The 26314-nt window shown below is 53.2% G+C and overlaps 1 protein-coding gene across 1 annotated transcript; it reads left to right on the forward strand.

Annotated features, from left to right (window-relative positions):
- Positions 1-1492: 1492 nt before the first annotated feature.
- Positions 1493-25227, forward strand: LOC140508115 (uncharacterized). The gene is made up of 4 exons (XM_072615884.1): positions 1493-1580; positions 7994-9230; positions 15089-16134; positions 21463-25227. The coding sequence occupies exons 2-4, from the start codon at positions 9146-9148 to the stop codon at positions 22378-22380; spliced, it is 2049 nt and encodes a 682-aa protein (XP_072471985.1). The 5' UTR covers positions 1493-1580; positions 7994-9145; the 3' UTR covers positions 22381-25227.
- The last annotated feature ends 1087 nt before the right edge of the window (positions 25228-26314 follow it).

The following is a 26314-nucleotide window of genomic DNA, read 5'->3' on the forward strand; positions in this document are numbered from 1 at the left end:
GCCTCCAAAAGGGAGACAAGATCAAGGTGTGGGAGACACAGCAGGACCTACTTGTGCCACATAAGATCTGGCCATGAAGATGAGATGTTGGCTTGGGCATTGGGAAGGGTTCCCAGAGAATTGCAGAATGGAGAGATGGACAGGATCTCAGAGGGGATTCTGAGACAGGCCCTGTGCCGTAAGCTGAGGAGGGTTGATGGCCTCACTGTCCATTTGTATGGAACATGCCCTCCCAGACGCTTCTGGAGATGTATGTTCAGGGCCAAAGGATTCTTGGTCTCCCCCCTCCGCACCCCCCAAGGCAGCAGAAGAGGGCGAGGAAGAGCCTGGCTTCTGGAAGATGTGAAAGAGCTCTTGGGTTTTTCCCCACCCTTTCCTAAGAAAGCCGCTTAGGCCTCTGCAGACCTTCTGTTGGCATCCCTTCTGGCTCACATATTTGGGGCCTGGCTGGTGACTGAGATGAGTGTTCTCTTGGTGGGGAGAATAACCTTTAGCCATCGAGCGCTGCTCAGTGGGGATTCAGCCTCCTGGGGCATAGAATGAGAGTGACCATTGACCCCAGTGAGTCTGTCTTTGTGTCAAGCATCCCTGCCATTTGGGAGTGGGGAAAATCAATAGCCATTCCATCCACTGTGCATCAGCAGAGAAGGCAGATGGGCACATGAGGCTCTGTCCAGGGACAGGAAGGAGAATGGAGTGGTGGATGACCTTCATGGAGGGGGAGAACCTGGGCTCACAGGGACCACTACCTGCCCTGGGGTCCACATGTGAAGAAGTCCAGGGCTGAGGTCCTCTCCCTACCCCCTGACACAGGGGTGTTCAGAAATGTGCTGAGGAGGACGCCATGCCAGGGAGGACATGTGCATTTATTTGGTGCCTGTGGTGTGCTGGTCACTGGGCTAACAACATGCTTTACAATGATCTCACTGCAGGCTGGATTTGAACCCAGGCCTTCTTGACTTCAGACCCACAGTCCCAGGGGAATAGGCCCCGTCCTCAAGGAGGAGCCACAGAGTAGCCCAAGTTCTGGAGGGCTGCCAGGAGGAGGCAGCAGGCACTCCCTAGCCCTTCCTTCCTTGTCGAGGGTAGGAGAGAGCTGTGCCAATGGAGCCCGGGGGCTGACCCAAGGCTGGGTAGACCACAGAGGTGTGCATGCAGAAGGCGTTTAATCAGTGCTTGGGGGCTTGGTGACCAGAGTGGGGGGCAGGAAAGGTTGGCTCAGGGCCTGGACCTTTTCGGGTCCCAGCGCAGTATTCAGTCCTCTTGGAGGGTGATGGGGCCGCATGAGGGCGCTGAAGAGGAGCCTGCTAGGGGCCCCGCCCTGCGCCTCCCGGGTTACTATGGAGACCAGAGTCTTGTAGTCTCATCAGTGCATACCGGGATCCTCCACTCACAGGACTTCATTTCCCAGCAGCCCTCAGAGCCTCTCGGGAAGTGATGTCACCCAGCAGAGTGTTTGAGGGCGTGGTCCGGTGGCCTTTCGTGCGCAAGCGCAGCCCAGGGGAATGTTGGGGATCGTAGGCACAGTGCGTTGGGAGGCCTGGCGCTGTCCGCTTTGTCCAGCTCGGGGCTGGCGGGGGGTGAGTCCGGCCCCCAGCACCGAGGAGCGGATGCGGGGTAGGGGGTGGGGAATGAGGGCTGGAGGAGGTCACCTTGCCCGGAGTTCCCCCAGCCTTCTGAGCAAGAGGGTTCCTAGAGATCCCGGGGTGGCGGGCGACCCCTCCCCTCGACACCTCCCCTCTTTCTCTGGCCCCTCCCCCCATGTCACCCCAGCTGTCTCCTAAGCTCCTGTCTCAGCATTTATTAAATGCCTGCTGTGTGCCAGGGGATACCCTCGGGGAGTTCCCTTCTCCCCGCCCCCTTCCCCTGGCACCCCCCTTCACCCCTCTTCCAGGGAGCCCTCCCTGATTGCGCTGGATGGCTCTGGAGCTCTCCAGGGCAGGGCCTACCTTATGCCTTTCTCTTCTTCCTCAGTGCTGTCTGGCACCCAGTAGGCGCTTAATAAATGTTTGTTTCTTTCCTTCCATCCATCCCTGTCTGATAGAATCGGAGCGAATTTACTGTAACCCTAACCCTAAATGCCTGTTGTCTTGGCCTTGGACTGGGAGCTCCCTGAGGGCAAGGACTGTCTTGTGCCTTTCTCTGTAGAGAAGAATGGAAGCACTTACTAGGTGCCAGACACGGTGCTAAGCTTAGATTATTATTTCATCACAACCCTGGGACAGAAGGGCTATCATGATCCCCATTTTACAGATGAGGAAACTGAGGCAGGTGCAGTGAAGGGATTTGCCCAAGGTCACCCAACTAGCATATATCTGAGTTGGATTTGAACTCAGGTCTTCCAGGCCCAGGGCAACCCCTTGGGGCCAACACAAGTGCTTATGGATTTATTGAACAGCCCTGGGAGGTACTGGGGGGGGGGGGGGCGGTGTTGCACAGTCCCTGGCTTTAGAACTGGGGCATGCTTCGAGATCCCGGGGGGCTGGGGTAGATCCCAAGCCTTTACAGGGTAGAGGTCTCCCCTCCCTGGGCCTTCCTTTGCCCTCTTAGGACTCATCCCTGAGGAAGAGGAGGAGAGAGCAGAAAGGCTGGCCCAGGGGAATCCTCCCCCGGCATTGAGGGAGGAGGGTACAGCTCCCCCTTTGTAGCTGGGATCCCAGGCTTTCTCCCATCTCAGTCTGTCTTTGCGGAGTCTGTTTGTGACAAGGCCTCCTTCTCTGTGGCCCAGCAGCCTCTGCTATCTGAGGAGCTCCTCGACCTTGAGGGGATCAGACCTGGGCCTCCTGGGCTCCCCCTTTGTCTTCAGGCTGGGCCTGGCCTTCCCCAAGTGATCCCCCTTCTCTGCAGGCCTGGTGGCCAGGTCTCCTTCCAGGACCCCAGGCCCTGCCCCTCCTCAAGCCCCGTCCTCTGAGGGCTTGGGCCCAGGACAGAGCACAGGAGACTATCCCCTCCCAGTGCAGCCCATGGCCCTGTGAGCTTTCTTGGTGGTGACCACTCAGACTCCTACACCCTCTTCAGATCTTCTTTGGTCTCTTTTTCATCTCATGACCTTTGGCCCAATGTTCTGGGAACCCTCTGGGTGTCTGATGGTGCCTTGTGTCAGTGTGGGTCTGAGGAGCCGACTGAGCCTCCATCCTGGTCACTCAGGGCCAGTGCAGCTCCCTGGGGCCTCCTGCCGGCTGTGGAGAGGGTCCAGATTCAAGCGCTTCTCCTCCTGCCTCTGTATCCTCATCTGTAAATGGGGGATCACATCAGCACTGACCTCCCAGGTGGAGATCAGGTTTGTAAAGTGCTTTGAATGGGATATGGCACACAGTAGGTGCTTTATAAATGCTGCTTGCGATCATTCCTGGTTCAGAATCCACCCCCCTGCTCTGGTGGCCCTCTGGTCTCCTGTGACTGCCACTGATCTGTGAGCAGCTCTGGGGCTTTGGGGCTGCATCATAATCCACTTGCATCTATTTAGCACCTGTGGTGTGCTTGGTCATGAGGCAGAAGGAGCAGTCCCCACCATTCTGCAGGGGTAGTGTGCTTGTCTGGTGTGTATAGCACAGGTGATCAGTGATTGGGGAATGCCAGAGCTGAGCCTGAGGGGAAGAAGGAAGGTGTGCCAGGCTGGAAGCCAGGCCTGATCAAAGGTGTGGAGGTGGTAGATGAAATGCCTGTTCAGGAGCTTGCAGTGCCTACTTCGTCCAAAAGGCATGAAGGGGGGCAGTAGTCAGGTAGGACCAGGATCCTGGAGCCAATAGGGATGCTTCTTGAGGAGGGGTGTGGCCTGTTCAGGCTGCTGCCTTAGGATTTCAGGGTGACTGCAGCTGTGCAGGGGATGGGTGGGAGAGAGGAGAGCTGGAGGCTGCTGGAGGCAAGAGGGGATGGCCAGGTCCTGCCACTGACCTTTAGGAGCTGTGACCTTCCCCTCTCTGGGCCTCAGTCTCCTTCCCTGTAAAATGGGGAGCTCTTGGGAGGATAGCATTTTCCAGAAATAGAGTGATCCTTATGGTTTGTATTAGTTGCAGAGGTGGGAAGGGAGCCTGGGGGCAGGGGCCTGGAGGGGGTGCAGAGGATGGGGGAAAGGGCCTGGAGTCTGTGCAGGGGAAGAACCAGCCAGGGGTTGCCTGCTTAGAAGGACCTTGCCATCCCTTCATTCAGTGCTGACCAGGCTGGGCCAGGGGGAGGGGTTGCTGAACCTCCCTGTCTTGAGTTGGAGCCTTGTTTTCCGTGGAGGGTGAGAGATGTGGAAAGGCAAAGGTGGATTCCATGCTGATGGATTCCACAGGCATCCTGGGCAGGCTGTGCCTGGCCCCTGCGCGCTGGGAAACCTGCCAAGCGGTGAAAACACAATGTATCCTTCGAGTTGCTACAATGTAACTGAGGAATGAGGGCAGCCTGGGGCGGCAGGAAAGGGAGGGGTTAACAGAATCTTCCTAGGGATGGGGGGGCTCTGCCAGAGATCTGGTAGTACCGTGATTAATTCATTTGAGAGAGAGGAATGTGGAGAAGAGACACATTCTGCTGCAGTAAAGGCAAAGATTACGTACATAAGTCACACATGTGTGCGTGTGTGGGATGAGCACACAATCATTTCTGCATCTTGAGAGGTTTCTCTGCAGCAAACCCACCAGTGCCAGACCATACAGATGTTTTACAGTCTTCGATCGCTTCAGGGAAGGTACACAAGCACAGGAATGTAGGAATGGTCAGAGAGACTGATAACTCCATGCTTCAGTGTGATCTCTGACTTCCCAGCCAGGATTTCCTGGGAAAGTGGGAGCCCTGAGAAATCATTGCACATGTGTCTGTTAATATGAAAATCATAAATCCCTTTACAGACGCAAAGGTTTGGAGAAGCAGAGGGGAAGAGAGAGAGCATGCCAGGCCAGAGGCACTGCATGTGCAAAGGCATGGAAATGGGAAATGATGAGAAACATCAAGAAGGCCAACTTGGCTGGACTGTAGACTGGAGGAGGGGAGTGATGTGGACACAGTCTAGAATGGTAGTTTGGGGACAGGTTGTAAAGGACTTTGAATGCCAAACAACATTTTGTATTTAAGCCACTGGGGATTATTGAGTGGGGTACAGGGGGTGACATAATGCTTTAGGAGAATCACTTTGATGAAGGAGCCTCAGAAGATGTACTGAAGGCCCCCAGAGGCCTCTGTGATAGTCCAGGTGTGAGCTGAGGAGGATCTTCAGGTGGAGGGAGAGGTGCCTGGCTCCTAGGACTGGGTGGTCCCCAGCCCTGAGGTGGCAGGTGAGGGGCCAACAGTTATTGTGGTTTTTTATTTGTGGTTTTCTCCTGTGCCAGTCCTTTCTGATCTGCTTTTGGGGCCCAAGAATCTGCTGGGAATCCACAGGGTCCTTGGCCTCCTTCTTTCAGAGATGTTTGGAACCATTTAGATGTCCTGGGGTCTGTCTTCCTTTCTGTTAGTAATATCTTCCCTGTTGGTTTCTCTGCTTGTGCCTGAGATTTGTAATGATGTTTCCTCCTGAGAACTTTGGTCTTTTCCCCTTATATTCCCCTTGCTTACTTTCTGGTTTCTTTCCCCAAGGGTTGGATCTCAAAGTTGTTTCAGCCCTCCCCCCACCCTCCCTCCATTCCTCTCCCCCCACCCCTGTGCAGTTTTTCTTTTTCTTTCCTTCCTTCCTTCCTTCCTTCCTTCCTTCCTTCCTTCCTTCCTTCCTTGCTTCCTTCCTTCCTTCCTTCCTTCCTTCCTTCCTTCCTTCTTTCCTTCCTTCCTTTCTTCCATCAAAGCAATTTGGATTAAGTGACTTGCCCAGGGTCATACAACTAGTAAGTGTCAAGTGTCTGAAACTGGATTTGAACTCAGTCCTGCTGACTTCAAGGCCCAATGCTCCATCCACTGTGCCACCTAGCTGCCCTGAGAATTCACTTTTTACAGGCCTTACATTCTGCCCCAAATGGGCAGTGGGGACAGGTCAACCTCAGCAGGGTGCCAGCCCTCTCTCCTTCAGACACACCATGGTGTTCTCCCACAGCTCCCTCTGTTCAGGATGGCTGTGTGGGTGGGTGGGTGGGGGGCAGAGCTGAGTTCTGTTCTTCCTCACCCATGGGCCACTGGAGCCCTGGACCTGGGGGTGGGAAGGGGGCCCTTAGGTATGAGCATTCGCTGGCTGACAGTACCATGAGACCATGTCTGTACCCTTCCCTGCTTCCCCACCTTGTTGGTAACTGCCCTTGGGGTCTGCAGCTCTGCATATGAGTAGCTGGGCATTGGGGTGCCATGGAGGATGGACTGAGGGTTTCCAGGAGTTTCTTTTGCTGGGGTATGTTTGTCTGGGGTTAGGGAAGGGGGGAAAACTTGGCTGAGAGATGTCAGGGCTCCATGGATCCACACCGCCAGACTGGGTTTGGGTCTGGTTCACCTTGACAGCAAGTAGAGTGTGGCAAGGCTGGAAAGGAGCATGGAGCCAGGCTGTGAGGGCCAGAGGCCAGGGAGGAGGCCGGGAAACTCGTATTGAGCAGAACAGATGGTGCCAGCAGCGGCCATCACTTTGAACTGGGTCTGGGGGCCAGAGAGTCATCCTGGATGGTTGGGGGCAGGGCAGCAGGTAGGAGTGATCAGAGATAGGAGGGGGCCTGGGAGGGGCTGCCATGGCAGCAGAGGGGGGAGCAGGACAAGAGCCTGTCTCCACCCAGTAGGTTCATAATAATGCTCGTTGAGGAGGAGCCTGTTTTCCACCAGAAGGAAGATTCCATGTAGATGTGTGACCTGCTTGAAGTCCTTTGGGGAAAGGAATCCGTATTTACATACCACCTACTAGGTGCCAGGCACTGTGCTAGAGGCTTTACACATATCTCATTTGATCCTTGCCAGGTACTCTTGGGACCTCCATTTTACAGTTGTGGACACTGAGGCAGGCAGAGATTCAGTGACCTTCCCAGGGTCCCACAGCTAGTGAGTGAGCACCTGAGACCAGATTTGAACTCAGGTCTTCCTGCCTCCAGGCCTGTGTACTGCAGCATGAGTTGTCTCAAAGACCTAGACAAGTTCAGTCCCTGACCCCACCAACCCCAGGGCCCCTGATTTAAGCACAGCCTGACTCTAAGCTCCCAGAAGGATATCCCTGGTTGAGACTTTGTGGTCCAGCCACAGCGGGGAGGAAAGGCAGGTCGCTCTCCCCGCTGGGGTTCCTGTTCATGCTTGGCCCCCCAGCCTCTCATGGCCCAGGCCAACCGTTCCCCCCGGTCCTGCTCACACAAGCTCCTGAGTCCTGGTTTCCCTACCCCCATCCCCATCATTAGGACCTCCAGATTCCCAGGGAAGAGGCAGTGGTGAAGAATTCTGCGGCCCCAGCCCTTGAGACCCTGGGGGCATGAGCCAATCAATTAAGAGGCCAGGATGGGAGAAAGGTTAATTACCATCAGCTGGTGAGCTTTGGGGGTGAAGGGAGAGACAAACACCCCAGGTTTTACCCAAGTTAAGGCAGGTGGCCTTATTGGGCCTTATTGGGGAGGTTGAGTCAGCAGTGGTGAGAGTCTTAACTTTAGGAGTAGCCTTAGTGCCTCCCAAGATTTAGTCTATCCCCCGAGGGGTGTCTCCCTGGAGTTAATAATGCCCAGGATCAAGTCTGTCCCCAGCAGTACCAATACAAGTCAGAAGAATCTTGGGTCTTGGCCTCCAAGGGGAGAAGGTGGACAATGACAATGAAGTTGGAAGGGTGAGGGATAGCTGGGGGCCCCTTCCTGACCAGGGAGAAGGCAGGGGTGGAACGCCCCCAGTGTGGTTTGGAAAGCAGGGCAGGTGGGCTCCCCCAGGAGCACTAGGCACGCCTCTAACCGCCACCTCCCATTTCCTCTCCTCTGTTGGGCACCTAGCCAGTGGGTGCCCCAGCTCTATCCCCTGGGCTTCCCGTGCTGTCTGGGGGCCACCTCTGCCCCACAGTTACAATGTGGGATACCTGCCCACATTGTCACATACTTTTCCTTTATTCCTACCAGCCCAGGGAACATGTGCGGTTTTTGTCTTTCAGACTGTCCCAAGGAGGCAACCCAACCACAGGCCATTTCTAAAGTCCCAAGGACTCACAGGGGATATTCCCCAAGACCCTGCACTTGGAAAGGCCTATAGTGAGAACACTGCTGGGACAGTCTGCGTAAGGACTACTCAAAGGAAACCCATTGCCCAGGACTCACGTCCAGCCTTTGCCAGGACACTCTGGCTGGGGAGAGAAAGGAAGTTGGGAGAAGCTCATACCTTGTTACTCAGAAGAGGGTGCCTGTAGGAGACGGGGCTCAGCCCATGGTACCAGGTGAGAAGAGCCCCACACCTAGTCCATATCCAGTCAAGCACGAGGGAACTTGTGTAAGGAAGAAAAAGTGTGAGGAGTGTGGAAAAGACTTCAAACTGCCCTCAGCACTCATTGAATGCCAGAGAGTTCACACCGGAGAGGAGCCCTCTACATGTGGTCAGTGTCAGAAAGTGTTCAGTTGCAGGTTGAATCTCATCAGGCACCAGAGAATTCACACTGGAGAGAAGCCCTATGATTGTGATGAATGGGGGAAAGTTTTGATTCAAATTTCAACTCTTATGCTGCACAAGAGAACTCACACTGGAGGGAAGCCCTATACATGCAGCGAGTGTGGCAAAGTCTTCACAGGGAGCTCAGACTTGAGAAAAAACCAGAGAATTCATGCTGCAGAGAAGCCCTACGAATGTGGTGAATGTGGGAAGACCTTCAGGTGGAGCTCCCCCCTTATCAGACATCAGCAAACACACAGCAAAGAGAGGACCTATCAGTGCAGTGAGTATGGCAAAGCCTTTGGCCAGAGTTCATCCCTCATCGAGCACAAGGTCCACACTGGTGAGAAACCCTATGAGTGTGGGAAGGCCTTCAAGGTGAGCTTAGACCGGAGCCAACACCGGAAGGTTCATGCTGGTGAGAAGCCCTGAGTGTGAAGAATGTGGGAGAGCCTACATGTGGAAGACAGCCCTCATCACTCACCAGAGAAGCCTTATGAGTGCCCTGACTGTGGGCAGGCTTTTGTCCAGAGTTCACACCTCACACAGCACCAGAGAGTTCACACTGGGGAGAAGTTCTATGAATGTAGTGTCTCTGGAAAAGCCTTCAGTGTGAGCTCCTACCTTATTTGTAGACAGAGAACTCACGCTGGAGAGAAGCACTATGAATGCAGTGTCTGTGGGAAAATCTTTCGCTATAGCTCCTACCTTATTCAGTACCAGAAAATTCATACCAGGGAGTAGCTGTGGTACGAGAATGCCCTCATCACCCTTGGTAGCCAACCTGGCAGCCCCCTCCTCTCTTCCTTTGTCTCTCTTTTCCTCCTAACTCAGCCAGGAGTTGACTGTCCTCCCTTCCAAAACTGACCCCTTTGCATGTCCTCTGCCTAGGATTTAGGTGCTCCAGTGGTTAGAGCACTGGGCCTGGAGTCAGGAAGACTTGAGTTCAAATCCACCCTCAGACATTTACTAGCTTTGTGACCATGGACAAATCACTATATCCCTGCCTCGGTTTCCCTCACCTGTAAAATGAGGATCACAACAGCACCTCCCTCTCAGAGTACTGTGAAGATCAAGTGAGATAATATTTGTAAAAGGCTTAGCATGGTGACTGGAACACAGTAGGCACTTTAATAAATGCTTGTTCTCCCTCATTCTCTTTCCCCAGTTTGAACAAATCTTCTGCAGCCTGGAAAGTATTTCATCTCTTTCACCATGATCTAGGTTCTCTGCTCCTTGGCTCTGCCAAGGCCCTGCCCTAGAATGGCCTCCTCATCCCCCATGTCCCCTGCAACTTTTGCCTGTTCTCCCCCTCCCCTGGTCCCTGTGAGGCCATACTATTCTGATCTCCTACCTCCATGCTGGCTCCTTTGGAGCTGGGTTGGGCCTGGATTCCATCAATTCTAGGCAAAGCTAGAACCGAAGTCATCGCCCTGGTCCTTGTCCATCTTCCGTGCTCTGTTCATGGTGCCAACCCTTCTCCCACCAAGCCCAGTACTTGGCTGTCACCACAGTGGATGTGGATAGGACAGATTGATCATGTGTGATCCTGACTGGGGCACCCTCTTTCTTTCCGTCTGCGTGCGCTGGGTTTTTTTTTCCTTTGACCCCGGAGCTCTGAACTTTGGTTCCTGGGAAATTTCCTTTTGGGGTCTCTTTCAGGAAGGGGCGGGGGATTCTTGACATACTTTGCTCTGATTCTAAGAGATCTGGGCATTTTTAGGATTTCTTGAAAGCGGCCGTCTGGATTCTTTTGTTTTTGTTCATGGTTTTCACATCGTCTGATTACTCAGAAGTGATCCCTTCTCAGTCTCTTAAATGATCTACACATTTGAATTTGAGATGCTTTTACATTTTCTTCTATTTTTTTCAGTCCTTTGAATTGACTTCAATATTTTTCGTTGTCTCACGGAGTCATTGGCTTCTATCTGGTCCTTTCTAATTTTCAGGGAATTTCTTGCTTGGTCAAGGTTTTGTCTCTTAAGCCAAGCAATTAATTCCCTTTCCAGTTCTTTCTTCCATAGATAGCTCTTGTTTCTTTCCTTTTTTCCCTTTAAGCACTCTCATTTCATTTCTTAAAAAGAAAAATTCTTTCTTTAAAAAAAACTCTTGCTTCACCTGTTCCAGGAATTCTAGTTGAATTTGTGCACAAGCTGTGGTTTTCTTTGGAACTTTGCTTGTAGATGTTTTGGAGACATTCTCTTCTTCTGGGTTTGTGCTTTGAGTGTCCCTACCATCATACCTTTCTGCAAGTTGGAATCCTTGCCCCACCCCCTCAAAGTTCTCTCCCTCAATCACTCAGTGACCTCTCCTCCTTGAGGTTCATGCACGTTCACCTTTCTGTGGTGAGGTTCTCTTATTGAGATGTTAGCACTGGACCGACCTTATCATTGATTTCTTGGGATGCTGAGTATCACGTTATTCCAGGATGTCAGGGATAGCTGAGGCTGGGGGTCTGCAGGCATTCAGTGCTCACAAGGTGCTCTGATCCAGGACAAAGTCTGATTTCTGCCCTGGTCTGAGCTCAGCAGCTGCCTGACCCAGGTTTGAGTTTGAGCCACATGCCTATGGGCCTGTCCTTTCTAGAATTCAAGTACCTAACCCTAACCCTAGAGGCACAGGTTCCCTCCTCAGTCCACCTTAGATCTATGACCCAGAACTGGGCAGCAAGTACAGAGCTGCCAGTTGGCCCCTGTCCCTGCACCGCATATGAACTTTGACCCCCTCTGTTCCACCTGGGCCAGTTTCCCAGGGGAGCCCCTTCCTGCTTCCTGGGAGAGGAGAGAAAAGTCATTCCACCAGCTTTTCCCACTGGTTCCCTCACCCGAGCTACCTGACCATAAGAGGGCTCCACCTGGAGGCCGAGCCCCTAGGTGAAGTCATCCACCAGTGATTAAAACACTCCCACTGGTCCTCTCCTCATCATCTTTGTGATTTCATCCCCTCTGCCTCTTTCCCCCAATCCAATCATGTGCTGCTACACTCAGCCTCCTTCAGCGTACCCCACCCCTTCCCCAGTGTCCTCTGGAATGCCTGCTCCATAGGTAATCCACTGGCTTTAATCTTGAACCTTTTCATCTCCCAGTCCTTCCATGTACTAGGTCTGAGTGAAGCCTGGCTGCCTCCCCATGACTCAGCCTCCCTCTCTAGCCCACTCACTCTCCTCAGCTCACTGGTGAGCGAGTTAGAATCCTTGCCTCCCAAAGTTCTCTCCATCAATCACTTGTGACTTCTCCTGGAGGATCATGCTGTTCACATCTACCCCCTAATCAAAATCCTGGTGGATTCCATCTACTTACCCACCTACCCTCCCTGCCTCCATTTCCTTCCCTTCCTCAATGAGAAAAGGATGTGGTTCCCAGTTCTTCTCTCCCCACCTCCCCCAGCTTCTGCCCTCCTACCTGGGGACTTCCACACAGATCCTGACTCTCCCTCAGACCCCCAAACCTCTCAATTCCTCCCTTTGCTCAGGACCTCCATGGTCTAGAATTCTGGAATCCTCTTGTACCTCCATGATCTCCTGGCTTTTCTCCCTCTCCCTCTGCCTCCCCTTACATAACCCCTCAACCCTTCAGCCTTCTCCCCTGCACCAGCTTCTTCTTCCCTTGGGGAACCAGCTCAGCTCTATACTGTTCTCCTCTCATGAACCCCTCCACCTCTTATCACATCTACCGTTCCTCCTCCCCCCAGCTCACTCCACCTTCACCTCCTTCACACATACACATACACACACACACACACACACACATGCACACGCACACGCACACACACACATGCACACACACACACACACACACACACACACACACACACACGATGGTGAATGAAAGGGGAGAAACCCAGTCTCTGACACCCCCACTGGGCCCTCCCTGCGGCCAGGCAATCCTATTCCACCTCCCTCTCCCCCTCCCCCTACTATCTCAGCTGAGACCCTGCCTCCTAAATAGAGGTCATTCTCCCTGAACTCTCCTCCCCTCTCATCACTCAGGTGCCTTCTGCCCTTCTCCTCCTTCCCTCCCTCCTGTGATGAGGCAGGGCTGACCTCTGACCAAGGCTGACCCCTCCTCTTGCCCAAGTGACCCCCTTCCATCCCATCTCCTTCAGCAGATCGCTGGCCCTATGATCCCCCTCCCTCATTTATCTTTAATCTTTCCCTCTCTCCTGACCTGCAAACACTCCCTCATCCCCTCTCTTGACCCTACTGAGCCCACTGGCTATCTTCTCACATCTCTTCTGCCCATGGTGGCTAAACTCCCCCAAAGTCATCTACAGTGGTGTCTCCACCTTCTCTCCTCTCATTTCTTAATCCCCTACAATCCAGCTTCTGATCTCATTCCTTCCAAAGTGACCCATGGTCTCATAGTGACTAAGTCCAATGACCCTTTCTCAGGCTTCAGTCTCCTTGCTCTGCCACCAGTAATTTTCTTAAAATGTCACCTCCCCACCCCCTACTCCGTTATCTCCAGTGGACTCCATCACCTTCAGGAGTAAATATGTAATGCTCTGTTTGGCATTCTAAGCCCTTTCTCATTCAGCCCAGACTTCTACCCCCCACTCCCCTTTACCTCTTCAGGACCGACTGCTGGCCATCCTGCTAAGGAAACCCTCCATTCCCTTCTCTGGGACACTCAGGATGCTCTGACCTTTGACCTCCCCAGCTTCCCCTAAGTTCCTGCAGAGTTCTTGGGCTTTGTGCCTTCTCCCTGCTGAATATTTCCTATTCGTTCTGTATATAGTGTGTTTGTTTGCATTACCCGCCCCTCTATTAGCCTGTGAGCTCCTTGAGGATAGGGCCTGACCCACTGGTCCTGGCGTAGCGCAGGCCTGGAAAGACCTTGTCCCCACTGACCAGAGACTTCTCTGGCTCCCAGCACCCACCTGACCTGCAAAGATGATTGCATTTTTCTTTTTTAATTCCAGATCACAATTTGGTCTGGTGTCTTTTCTTGATCTCTGGAGGAATCAGGAAGGAGGTAGAGTTGACTCTGCCTCCCAGCATTCTGGATTCTGAGAGAGGATTGAGTTGGTGGAGAGTGACAGGCCCTGGGCTTGAATGCCTCTGCTGAGGGAGTTGAGACCTAGATTCCCCTTCTGAATGGCCAGTGATAGAAGGTGCTGCAGATAGTCAGCTGAGGGCCTGGATGCAGGGCCATTGAAACATAGGCTCCTGGAGGGATCTCTAGTGGGAAGTGGACAAGACCCTCCTCCCCTCAGCCTCCCTCCAGAGCAGGAGGGAGTAGACTGTCCAGGAGAGGTGCCCTGCATGGGCACATACAAGGCAGGTAGGAGGGACTATCTGATGGCCCCTGGAGGAAAGATTGAAGACAGGTGGAGTGGTGGTGGGGGTGGGGTTAGTGGTGGCTCATCACCTGTGGTCCTCCCCCAAATTCTGGGCCTGCATTCAGCCCAGGAGGCCTGGGAGAACCTGGGGGAGATGGGCAGAGGGAGAGGATCCTGTCTCCTGGTTTCCTGGGTCCTAGTTGGGGCATTGGGCCAGGCCTTAGCCCCAGCCTTCCTTGCAATCAACTGCTCTGGGGGGTGTTCAGGGCCAGACTGACTCTCACCAGCTCACATACATGGGGAGAAACGGAGGTCCAGAGAGTGCCAGTGCCTACAGAAACCCTAGGAGCCTGGGGCGAGGGGCTTATGGGCCCCATTTCTTGGAGGACAATGCTGAGGGCTAGGGTCAGGCTTCTCAGAAAGGGGTTACTAGACAGCATTCACACTTAGGACTTCTGGTCACCTGACTGACTGCTTCTCTCCCGTCCTTCCCCCAGTTCTGAGGGATGCTGGATCTGACTCTGAACCCTGACCTAGCCCCTTGCTCCCTGTGTGGTTCTGGGCACCTCAGTTTCCCCTCTACAATGAGGGTCTTGATTTTGAGGGTCTCGGGAGCCTGCCCATATTCCCTGTCCCCTCTCCAGTGAGTCCTGCGGGGGGCCCAAGTTCAGAGAGTAGGAAACCATGTGTGGGGGGCAGAGGTAGGCTGAGATCCAAAAGGGGCTGCCAGTGACCTGTATAGAGACCTTTTTCTTCTTGTTGGGAGGGAACGTTGTAGCCTGTGCCCACAAGGGCTTGTCCCTCACTGCTCTGGCTTCTCTTTCCCTCTCTGGGAGCCCCCACTCTGAGGTATCTGAAAAGGCAGCCCACCACTTATAGCAAGAAAACTACAGCTGGGCCTAAGGCAAGAAGACGGCCTTCCACACCCAGCTTGGCCACCTGCTATCCTGGTGTGAGGGCTTCCTCAAGCTCTTTCGGAGATTCAATTTCCTCATCTGTGAAATGGGCACAGTAGAACCTGAATCCCATAAGTAACTAGTGGTCTCATAATGCGTTTTTGGAGACCTCCCTGGAGCAGAGCTCCCCTCACCCTCCCTGAGACACTGAGAGAAGCGTGTCTGTTACCATCAACCCCTTGGGCTCGACCACCAACCGATCCCTGCTTATGCCCACCCTCAGATGAGTCTTTTGACTTCATTTTCTGGCCAGGCCCTGCCCAGTTCTTCCCCCATTGCCAGCTTCTAAACCCTCTGAGCTGCTTGAGTTGACTCCCTCCCTCCTCCCGGCCCCTGGAAACAGTGACATGTACATTTTCAATCTTTTTCAGACTGTGAGGCTAGGACTGAGACCAAGGCATCTACTCTACAAGAAGACATTTCTGAAGACCCAGGGAGAGGAATGGAAAGACTAGAGGGGAGTGGGCCCCTGAGTTCCATATTTGCTGAGGCTTGTGGATATGAGGACATCCTAGGGCGGCAGAGGGAAGGCCCTGTTGAAGATACTCTGAGGTCCCCCAGTCCCAAGTGCTCAACATCCTTCTCCCATGATAAAAGCCCCAGTGGGGAGAAAGGCTGCTTGGGTTGGAGCTCACCCTCTCCAGGAGAGAGAGCCCTTAGCCCAGAGGATGCTGGGGGAGAGAGGCAGAATCTGCCCTCAGGAATCCAGCAAAGCCCTGCTGGTGAGAAGCCCTATGAATGTGGTGAATGCAGGAAAGCCTTCATGCAGAATTCAGCTCTTACCCTGCACCAGAGAATTCACACTGGAGAGAAGCCTTACAAATGCCAAGAGTGTGGCAAAGCCTTCCGGTGGAGCTCAGACCTCAGAAAACACCAGAGGATTCACAGCGGAGAGAGGCCCTATCAGTGTAGTGAGTGTGGCAAAGCCTTCGGGAGGAGCTCTTCCCTCATTGAGCACCATAAGGTCCACACTGGTGAGAAGCCCTATGAGTGTGCTGAGTGTGGGAAGGCCTTCAAAGGGAGCTCAGATCTGAGCCAACACCGGAGGGTTCACACTGGCGAGAAGCCCTATGAGTGTGAAGAATGTGGGAGAGCCTTCATGTGGAAGACAGCCCTCATCACTCACCAGAGAAGCCACAGTGGGGAGAAGCCTTATGAGTGCCCTGACTGTGGGAAGGCTTTTGTCCAGAGTTCACACCTCACGCAGCACCAGAGAGTTCACACTGGGGAGAAGTTTTATGAATGCAATGTCTGTGGGAAAGCCTTCAGTGTGAGCTCCTACCTTATTGAGCACCAGAGAGTTCACACTGGAGAGAAACCCTATGAATGCAGTGTCTGTGGGAAAGCCTTCATTCAAAGATCACACCTGGCTCAACACCAGAGGATTCACACTGGAGAGAAGCCCTATCAATGCAGTGTCTGTGGGAAAGCCTTCCGCTACAGCTCAGACCTGAGCCAGCACCACAAGCTTCATATGAGACAATAGTTGGCAGAAAAGCCAGGCTAGCTAGGCACACCAAGCGGCTTCTTCCTCATGGCTCGTCCCCACTGCCTCTGTCTTTTTTTCCAAACATGGCCCAATCTCCCCAACCTCAGCCTTGTTACTACCTCAAGCTCTCCTACAGGTCTTCCTTTCCTCCATCTTCACTCTCTCCCTCCCTCCTTTCTCCTTTCCTTTCCTCTTCCCTTCTTTCTTCCCTAATTTTCCCCTTTCTTTTCTCTCACTCTCCCTCCCTCCCCCCTTTTCTCCTCCCTTTCTTTTTCCTCCCTCTCCCTATGTCCTCACTCCTTCCTCTCTCCCTTTACTCCTTCATCTCTCCCCCCCTTCTCTCCTCCTCCCTTTCTCTCTCCCTTCATCTTCTTTGCCATCTCTCCCTCCTTCCTTTCCTTTGCTGACATTCTTGGTGCTTTCTTGATGTTCCCTTCTCTAACCCCTTCAGCTAGGTAGCTTTGGGCCACTACCTCCACTCCTTGCATTTTCTCTTCTCTTGCTTCACTACTTGAAGGCTGGGTCACCCTGGCCTTTTTCTTAACTGTTTAGCTGCCCACCTGACCAAGTCCCAGGGCTCGGTCTGTGGCACACTCCTGTCTTAAATTCTGTCCATGGTCCCAGCTTCCTTTGCCCATTTGAGCCATTGTTTCCCAAAGGTGTGACCCAGACTGGAGCTCCCAAGCCCTGCCTGTGACTACTGACTTCTCTGAATCCTTGTGCCTCCCTCTGTCTCCCCTCTTGTGCCCCGTCATTCTGTTCATCCCCCAAACTCTGGAGTGTGCCTCACTTCCTTTGAGCTCAGAAGAAATCAGATCATTTCCTGTGCCCTTCCATGGAGTGTATATGTGCTTCTGGAACCTGCCCATTTTCAGGGATGCCTGCAAGGGGTTCCTGCTCAGGGCTGGGCTGGGCCAGCTGGCCACTTCAGTTCCCAGCAGCCCCGAGGTTCTTCAAGGATCCTGCTGGACTGGCCCTGTTGGACAGTGCAGTCACCTGGAGGGCAGCCCATGGATGAGTGGTCAGCACCTGGGACCCACTTTGGGGACCTATGTGGCTTCAGCCAAGGCAATCAGACTTCACTGATCCTTACATTCTTGTTGAAGGGGCAAGGGCTGGGAACTGGGGAGGGGATATCCTTGCCTCCGGAGGCAGGCTATGTGACATTGAGCCCAAAGGGGCCTCTGCCACCTCCCTCCATCACTCCGGCCCTAGCCCCTGATCTCCAGATACTTGAAGAGGATTTGCCTGTGTCCTCCAAATCTTGTCTTCTTGAGCCTAAATACTCTCAGCTCCTTCTGTATCTTCATGTGACATGGGCATCAAGACTTGCCCATCCTGGCTGCCTCCTTCTGGAGGCTCTCTACAGTCTTTCCTGAACAGGGACATAAGAGATGGACTCCACCTTCCGCATGTGACCAGCCTCTCCCTCCCTGAGCCCAGAACCATGGCATCCCAGCTCTGGGACCTCTCATGTTCCACCTAAGGAGTTGATGGGACTGCAGAAATGCAGAGCTCCTGCACCCTGAGTGCAGTGCTGGCACACTGTTAGTGCTTAGTAAATGCTTAGCCTGTCTGGGCTGCAGGATGCCATTCTAGGGTGATGCATTTTTCTCATCCCTCCTCTAGGAGTTAGGATGAGAGGTCAGGTTCCTTCCCTTCTCTCTTCTAACTCTTCCCTCTCCTTGCATCCTTTTTAAAAAAAAAAAAATTAGTATTTTCTCCTAGTTCCATGTAAAAACAAATTTAAACATTTGTTTTAAAAACTTTGAGTTCTAAATTCTCTCCCTTTCCCTTCCCCACCCCAACATTGAGAGGGCAGCAATTTGATATAGATTATACATGTGCTATCATGCAAAACGTTTCCATGTTAGTCATGTTGTGAAAGAAAACAGACCAAAACACAAATCCTCAAGGAGAATAAAGTACAAAAGTCTGCTTCAATGTGTATCCAGATACATAGTCCTTTCTCTGGGGATGGGAGTCTCCTTCATCCCAAGTCCTTCAGGGTTGTCGTGGATCATTGCGTTGTTGAGATGCTGTCCTTTCACTTTGGATCCGCTTGTGTAAGTCTTTCCAGGTTCCTCTGAGAACACCCTACCATAGTCGCACACCACAACTTGTTAATCGTTTCCCAGTTGATGGGCATCCTGTCAGTTTCCAACTCTTTACCCCCACAAAAGGGCTGCTAGAAATCTTTTTGCACAGATAGGTCCTTTTCCTTCTTTTTAAAAAATCTCTTGCCTCCTCTCCTTTCTTCTGTTTCTTCTTTCTCTCATCTCCCCTTTTCTCCCCTCCACTCCTTCCCCTCGTGTCTCTCCCTCTTCCATTTCTCTTCCTTCTATCTCTCTCCCCTCCCTTTCTTTTCCTTCTCTCCCCTTTATCTCTTCCCTCTCTCCTCACCTTTCCTTCCTCCTCTCTTCTGTCTCCCTCCCTCTTCTCTCCTCTCTTTCCCCTTTCTCTTTTCCTCTCCTCTCCCTCTCCTTTTCCTCTCTCTTCCTTTTCCCCCCTCTTAACTTTTCCAGGTCCTTAGGCTAACCAGGTTTATAACTAGTCTGGGGTAGGGGGAGCTCACAGCTATGGTTGGAACCAAGCATCATTGCCAGAGTAGGGGAGATTGGAAGCTAGCCATATCAGCCGCGTAGTCTCCTGGGACCCCAGAGTCCTGCTCCCTGGGGTGCAGTGATGCCACTTGGGAGGTATCTGGTCTCTTTAGGGACACCAAAGGGTTAGGGACCCGGTGCACCCTTTCCTGGAGTAGCTGATGGAAGGGGACAGTTTGAGGGTGGCCTGACAGGGGCTGTTTCACCAGGACATGGTTCCCCTCGACCCTGGTACATCCCCCTCAGCTTCAGGTACCTTCTAAATACAATTATAATCTCATTTGATCCTCAAAATCACACTGGGAGGCAGGTGCTGTCATGATCCCCATTTTACAGATGAGGACACTGAGGCAGTATAATGGTAATTTAAATAGGAAGTAACTTGCTCAGGGTCACACAGCTTGTAAGTGTCTGGGGCTGGATTTGAACTTGGGTCTTCAGTCCAGAGCTTCTGTCCAGAGCTGTATCACCCAGCTAGCTGTCAGAGGATGAGGTGTGGTGTGTGTGCCTGTCCTCTGGGGCAGCAGAATGAAGGCAGGTCTGATCCACTTTTGAGATTAGGTATTTCTAAGTCTCCTCTTTGAGAGAGAGGGGGAGTGGGGTGAATTGAATGATCTCTAAGAATGCTGGGATTGCTGTGTGACTTTGGGGAAACTGCTGCCCTCTCTGGCCTTCTTCAGTTGCCTCTGTAAAATGGGAAAGTTGGATTTGACTGGGTGGAGTTCGAGTCCTGCCGGATTCTGTGTCTCAGTGTCCACCTCTGTCAAATGAACGGCTTGGCCTGAGTGGCCTCCAAGTGCCTTGCCCCCCCCATCCTGAGTTCCCCACTCCCCAACCTTTGAATGGGGGAGGGGATCTCAAGACTGCAGTTCCCAGAATCCTCTCTGTAGTTCCCGGGGCTCCAAGGGGAGAGGAGGCAGAGGGGTCAAGGCCTGTCCCCTTTCTCCCTCACCCTCGTGGCTGTGCACCTGTGTGGGCCTGTCTTCCCTGGGGAAGTTGAGCTGGACCTCCACCCCCTTCCTATTCCCTGGTGATGAGGGCTCTCTCCTTACCCTCTTTCCTCTGGGGTCCCCTCAGTCTTTTCTGTGGCACCCAGGAAGCCTGTTTCACCATGGTGAGTCAAAGAGCTGGGTGTACCAGGAATGAACACTGAATCTGATCACTTCCCTTGGGGTACATGCCCTCCCCCTTCTCAGGACTGCCTCTGTTGGAGGTTCCCCCCCCAGGTCTTGATGCTATCCAGGTCCAGCTTGGTGGTCTTCATGGCTGGGGAGATGGGTGGGGGTGGGGGAGTGACTGTCTCACAAGGGCCCCCCTGAGCTGCCCATGGTTTGACCCTCCTTGTTTCCTTTCCCTTCACTCTCAAATTCATTCCCCCCACCCAAATCTCAGGGTTGGAAGGGACCTGGAGGTGAGTGGTCCTCTCCCTCCCCAAATAGGTGTCTGCCCTGACAGGCCATGGTTGGTTGGCCCTGGGGCAGGCAGGTTTCCTCTTGGCAGCTTCTGGCTCAGGGCTCCTGATCCACTGGGACCAAGCAGGGTGAGCCTGACCCCACTTTCACATGACAGCCCTCCAGAAAGGGTCTTCTTGACTTCCTCCAGCATTTGTAACTTTTTGCCTCTTCCCAGACCCTCAGCTTGCCTTCCCAGCTAACCATCCCACTTTACTGTCTGCCTCTCTGAGTTGAGAAGGGCCCAAGGCTAGAGGGTTGGCCACTGGGAAATGAATGTATGGAGAAGGTATAGAGGAGGATTGAAGTCTGCAGTGGTGGAGGGATAAGACCACACGCAGGTCTGACATTGTCTGTGTGACCTTGGACAAGTTTCTGTCTCTCTCTGGACAGCCTCAGTTTCTTTCTCTGTAAAATGAGGAGGGGAAGAGTCAGCTAGGTGGCCAAGTCTGAAGTCAGGAGAACTTGAGTTCAAATCCAGCCTCAGATATTTACTAGCCCTGTGACCCTGGACCACTCACTTAACCCCGATTACCTCCAAAAAAAGAGGAGGGAATCTGTGAGGTGTCTTGTAGCCTGAAGATGTCATCTGCTAAGGATGGACAGCGATGAAATGGAGGGTCCTTGAGAGAGTGGGACCCAGCCATTTAGGACAGTAAGCAGGCCTCAGCCTTGATCAGCCTTGTTCTGGTCACACGTGCATTTCTTCGTTTTTTTCAGATGGGGAGGCTGAGAACGAAATGTCATATCCCCAGAAAGACCCTCCTGAAAGTGCCAGATCAGGACGAGAAAGAGCCCAGGAGGACCGTCTCCAAGGCTCTGGAGCCAGTGAAGGTCTGGAGCACTTCTTAGGAGAGCAAAAGGAAAGCCCCTCCAAGGTGGCCCACAGGCAGACCATCCCCCAGAGAACAAGCGTCCAGTGCACATCCAGCATTTCCCCCAGGGCACAGGATACTCAGGAGAGACAGCAGAGGCCTGCAGACTCTGGGAGGAGCTTTGGCCTGGGCTCCAACCGTGGAACTCAGGACAGCCTTGGAGAAGACGAGAGATTTCTATGGGACTCTGGTGTGGCTGGGGAGAGCCTGTATTCCAAGCCAAGTGCCCAGGGGAGGGCATGTACCAGGGAAAACATTACTGGCCAACACAATGATGCCCTGGGGAAGGAGACCTTCAAGGAGCTGAGAGCTCATCCCAGAGGGAAGACCTATGTGTGCAGTGAGTGTGAGAGAGGGTTCCGGTGCCGGTCAAACCTCCTTGAGCACCAGAGGATTCATACAGGGGAGAAGCCCTACACCTGCCACGAGTGTGGGAAAGCATTCATCCAGAGCTCCACTCTTACTAAACACCAAAGAATTCACACTGGTGAGAGACCCTATGCGTGCAGGGAGTGTGGGAGAGCCTTCAGAGGGAGTTCAGATCTTCGGAAACATCAGAGAATTCACACGGGAGAGAAGCCCTACATGTGCCGTGAATGTGGAAGGACCTTCACATGGAGCTCAGCCCTGGTCACACATGAGAGAACACACAGTGGGGAGAAGCCCTACCAGTGTCTTCACTGTGGGAAAGCCTTCGCTCGGATCTCATCCCTGATCGAGCACCAGAAAATCCACACTGGAGAGAAGCCGTATGAGTGTAATGAATGTGGAAAGGCCTTCAAGGGGAGCTCAGACCTCAGTCAGCATCAGAGGGTTCACACTGGGGAGAAGCCTTATGGATGCAAGGAATGTGGGAGGTCTTTCATGTGGAGGACAGCCCTCATTACTCACTGGAGAACTCACAGTGGGGAGAAGCCCTATGAATGCCAGCAGTGTGGCAAGGCCTTCAGCCAGAGCTCTTCTCTTACTCAGCACCAGAGAATTCACACTGGAGTGAAGCCCTATCAGTGTAAGGAGTGCAGAAAGACCTTCAGCCAGAGCTCTTACCTTATTGAACATCAGAGAATTCACACCCAAGAGAAGCCCTATGAGTGCAGTCAGTGTGGGAAGACCTTTGGCAAAAGCTCACACCTGACTCAGCACCAGAGAATTCACACTGGTGAGAAGCCCTATGAATGTGGTCAGTGTGGGAAGGCATTTAGATATAGCTCCTACCTTCTCCAGCATCAGAAGCTTCACACCTGAGAACTTTGGGGACACTTCTCCTTTATGCTCAACAATGACAATCGAGGCTCCCCTAGGTGTCTCTCCTCTCTACCTCACAGCACCCCTCCTTCTATTCCTCTTCCCTGCCTCAGACAAGGCAGGAGACCCCTTGCCAAGGCTCAGCCACCTGAGCCTCTCACTCTTGCCCATCTCTCCTCTTTCCAATCCCCCATCTCTCTTCCGGCTCCTTTCTCTCTGTCTGCAAACCTGCCTCAGTCTTCCCTTTCCTGAACCCTGACCCCCTGAGCTGTTCAGGTCACTGTGCAACCCCCAGCCCCACATTTAGACCCTGTCCTCACCCCTATAAGAACCCCCCCAGTCAGATGCTGTTATGCTGTTGTCCTCTTTCTCTGTCTCTGACTTTCTCTCCTTGTCTCTCTCTGTCTCTATCTCTCCTTGTCTCTCTGTATCTCTCCCTCCTCTCTCTGTTTTCCTCCTCTCTGTCTCTCTGTCTGTTTTTCTCTGTCTCTCTGTCTATGTCCCTCTGTGTGTGTTTGTCTCTGTCTGTCTCTGTCTCTCTGTATCTCTCCCTCCTCTCTGTCTCTCTCCCTCCTTTCTCTCTGTTTCCCTCCTCTGTCTCTGTGTCTGTCTTTCTCTGTGTGTCTCTCTGTGTCTGTCTCTCTGTGCGTGTCTGTCTCTGTCTCTCCCTGTCTCTCTGTATCTCTGCCCCCTCTCTCTCTGTTTCCCTCCTCTCTGTCTCTGTGTCTCTGTCTTTCTCTCTGGCTCTCTCTGTGTGTCTGTCTCTGTCTCTGTCTGTCTTTGTCTCTCTGTGTCTCTCCCTCCTCTCTGCCTCTGTCTCTCTCCCTCATCCATCTCTGTTTCCCTCCTCTCTGTCTCTGTGTCTCTGTCTTGCTCTCTGGCTCTCTCTGTGTGTCTGTCTCTGTCTCTGTCTCTCTGTGTCTCTCCCTCCTCTCTGCCTCTGTGTCTCTCCCTCATCCATCTCTGTTTCCCTCCTCTCCGTCTCTGTCTTTTTGTATGTGTCTCTGCCTCCGTCTGTAATTGAAAGGGATTGTGGCCTGAGCAGCACTTTCACTTAGGTTCAGATCTTAAACTAGGACACACACTAACACAAGCTTAATAGGCAATCAAGTTTTATTCCTACAAACAGTGCAAATTATCAAGCGTATACATGTAAACAGATTATAGTTAAGATGGAATAGAAAAAGCATGCATCACCAGCCAAGTCTGAGCTCCGCACTTTGGCACAACTGGGGAGGCTGAAAGTGGGGAGCAATCGACAAAGGTCCTGACTGGGAGAGCAGAAGCGGGCATCCCCACTTCTGCAGCAAAAGACCTTCAAGGCTCCCTCTCTTACGCAGTCCCTTTACACGTGTAACTTCAGGGAAAAAGAGGACCTTTAGAACAAAGAATTCCAGTTGTTGGCTTTGATGTATGCGCCAAGGACTGGCCAGGTTCTTGAACACACACACCTCCTCCCTTAAGGAGTTTTCTGACTCTTAAGAGAAGGGTCTCTTCACCCTGGCCATATGCTTCAATTCTGCTGCTTCCCCCGGCACTCCCAGTTAAGCATGTCCACTTTAAGTTACATTCCTTATCTGAGATCATGTGTTGGTCATGCAAGAGGCTGGGGAGAATCTTCCTCAGTTTCCTCATAGTCTATTTGTCTCCCCTCTGTGGAGCCCAGTCACCTGCTGTCAGGCTTCTCCCTTGGCCTCTCAGGATTGCTAGGCTCGTGGACACACTTGTTCGCAAGGCCTCTTTCCCATGGTGCCCACCCCCCTCAGCCCCTCAGACGCTTATCTGCCATCTTCTCACCTTGCCTTTGTCTCCTGTGACCCCTTGTCCCTGCCCTTCTCTCTGTCAGAGAGCTTGGCCATTATCCATGGCTCCATCTCAAGGTCCATTCTCTCTCTCAGGTAGGCATTGGAGTCTGTCCAGCCACGGTGGGATCCGCTGTACTCAGTCAACACATACTGGACATGGGCTCGCCAGTGCCCAACAGGATGTGGTCCAGCCTTTGCCTGTGCCCTCTCTGGGACACGCTCACTGGAAACCCCAAGAGTCTGTCCCTGCAGGGGCTGAGCTGGACTAGTCCTCCCTCCAGTGACCCCTGATGGCAACTCTGCCTCCGCATCTTCTCTGCTTCTGAGTCCATGGTCCATAACTCCCCTGCTCTCCTTCCTTTGGATGCTGGGCATTTTGTCCACACCCTCCCTCCCTGGCAGCTCAGAACCAAATGCATTCCTCCAGATGTGGCCCAACCGAGGCAGACTGAAACTGGAGAACCTACTCACTCTTGTCGCTGCCACAATGGGGCCCCTAACTCATCTCATGTTGGCCAGGACTCCCAGGACTTTTGGGGAATTTTTTTCACTTTGATGTTTATGGTGCATGCTCAGTACAACGAGGCCTCTGATGCCCTCAGATGGGTTCCCTGCCCTTAATCTCTGTTTCTCATGGCTGCTCCATCCTTCTGCCACCGACTCTGTCCAGGCCCAGCCTGGTCATTTCCTGGGGAAAGCTCTGGCTCCATGACTCATGATGGAGTTCATGATTTGCTGTCCTGGGGAGGGGAGAGGCTGGAGCAGACACTGGCCCTTTACTTATCAGGACCAGCCTTGAGACTTCTTTGAAGACAGTGATCAGAGCCTTCCCGCCCTCCACATTGTTCCTGGTTCTGCACTGGGGGGTGGGGGGCAAGCAGAACAAGAGTTCTGCTATCCCTTAAATGCTTGAGCATAGCTCTCCCGTCCACCCTGAACAAACCCCATTTTGCCAGGCCCCAATACCCCACCATGGTCCTCCCCTCTGTTACTGGACCTGGTGAGAGGCAGACTTGCCCACATGGTGGGGGTGGGGTGGGGTGGGAATGGAATGGACTGGCTCTGGGTCTCCAACATCCTATAGCTGCCTCCTCACCTTTCAGCATGATCTGTTCTCTGCACATGCTGCAGAAGACCATACAGATCACAAGAAGCTGGCTCAGCCAGGGGATGGAATCATTCTGGGGCACACAGGGAGCCAGGGACCCAGACAGAAATAGAACCTGAGTCTTCTACAGGCTTGGAGAGGAAGGGAACTGGTCAGGCTATGGAAAATGGATAGGACGGGCTGTCCCTGGGGGCCAGCCCTGCCTTGCCCTGCTCTGGGCAGCTCTCTCCCATCTCATGACCTGAGTTGAGATTTCTGAAGGGACCCTGTGTTGGACACAGTGAGGATGTGGACAGACGGAGGGAAGGAGAGGAGAGGGAGACCCAGGGAGGGGCAGCCAGGCTCAACTGTGAGGGTTCCTGCCTGAGATGGATTCACAGGAAGGTCCAAGGCAGAATAAGGAACTACAGATGTTCGTCTTAGACAAGAGAAGGCTAGGAGTGGGGGCCAGGCGACAGCTACCTCTATACCCGGTCCTCCTCTAGAGGGCTGAACTAGAACCAGGAGCATGGGGGCAGATTTAGGCAGAAATCAGTCTTCCCCTGCACCACCACCCCCACAGCTGTCCCAGATAGCCCCAGGTCTAGTCATGACCTTGAGCCTCCTGCTCCCTGGTCACCACTGGCAGACCACTTTGTGGCTCCAAGCTGGAGAAGGATGGAGTGCCAGTCCCTAGTGGATGTGGGTGTGAGTGGTCAGGGATGAATTGCAGTGGGCCTTGAATGCCAAAGCCAGATCAGGGAACAGCCTTGGCTTTTTGTGGGAGGAGTTATGTGACTCAGGGGTCAGTCCTTTTCTTACCTCTGGCCTTCCTCAGCTTCCCCTTCTGTAAAACACCACCTTCCATGAGCTATCTAGCCCTGGCCTCCCTGCTGAAGGCCAATAGGGGCATGCCCTGGACCCAGACTGGTGAAACAGCGGGGAGGAGAATAGGGCAGGGCCTGTGGAAGCAGTCCTACCCCTCCCCCCATAGGTGCCAGAACCTAGAAGAGTGTCCATGAGGTCAGGCTGGGGGGGAGGG

The sequence above is a fragment of the Notamacropus eugenii genome, chromosome 5 (genome assembly GCF_028372415.1).
Source record: "Notamacropus eugenii isolate mMacEug1 chromosome 5, mMacEug1.pri_v2, whole genome shotgun sequence".
Lineage (NCBI taxonomy): Eukaryota > Metazoa > Chordata > Mammalia > Diprotodontia > Macropodidae > Notamacropus > Notamacropus eugenii.

Bases quoted from the DNA above. Each gene is read 5' to 3' on its own strand.
- LOC140508115 (XM_072615884.1), top strand. From the start codon at position 9,146: ATGAATGCAGTGTCTGTGGGAAAATCTTTCGCTATAGCTCCTACCTTA. The intron at 9,231-15,088 runs GTACGAGAATGC...AATCTTTTTCAG, and splicing joins CATACCAGGGAGTAGCTGTG to ACTGTGAGGCTAGGACTGAG. The intron at 16,135-21,462 runs GTCTGTGGGAAA...CCCAGAGGGAAG, and splicing joins AGAAGCCCTATCAATGCAGT to ACCTATGTGTGCAGTGAGTG.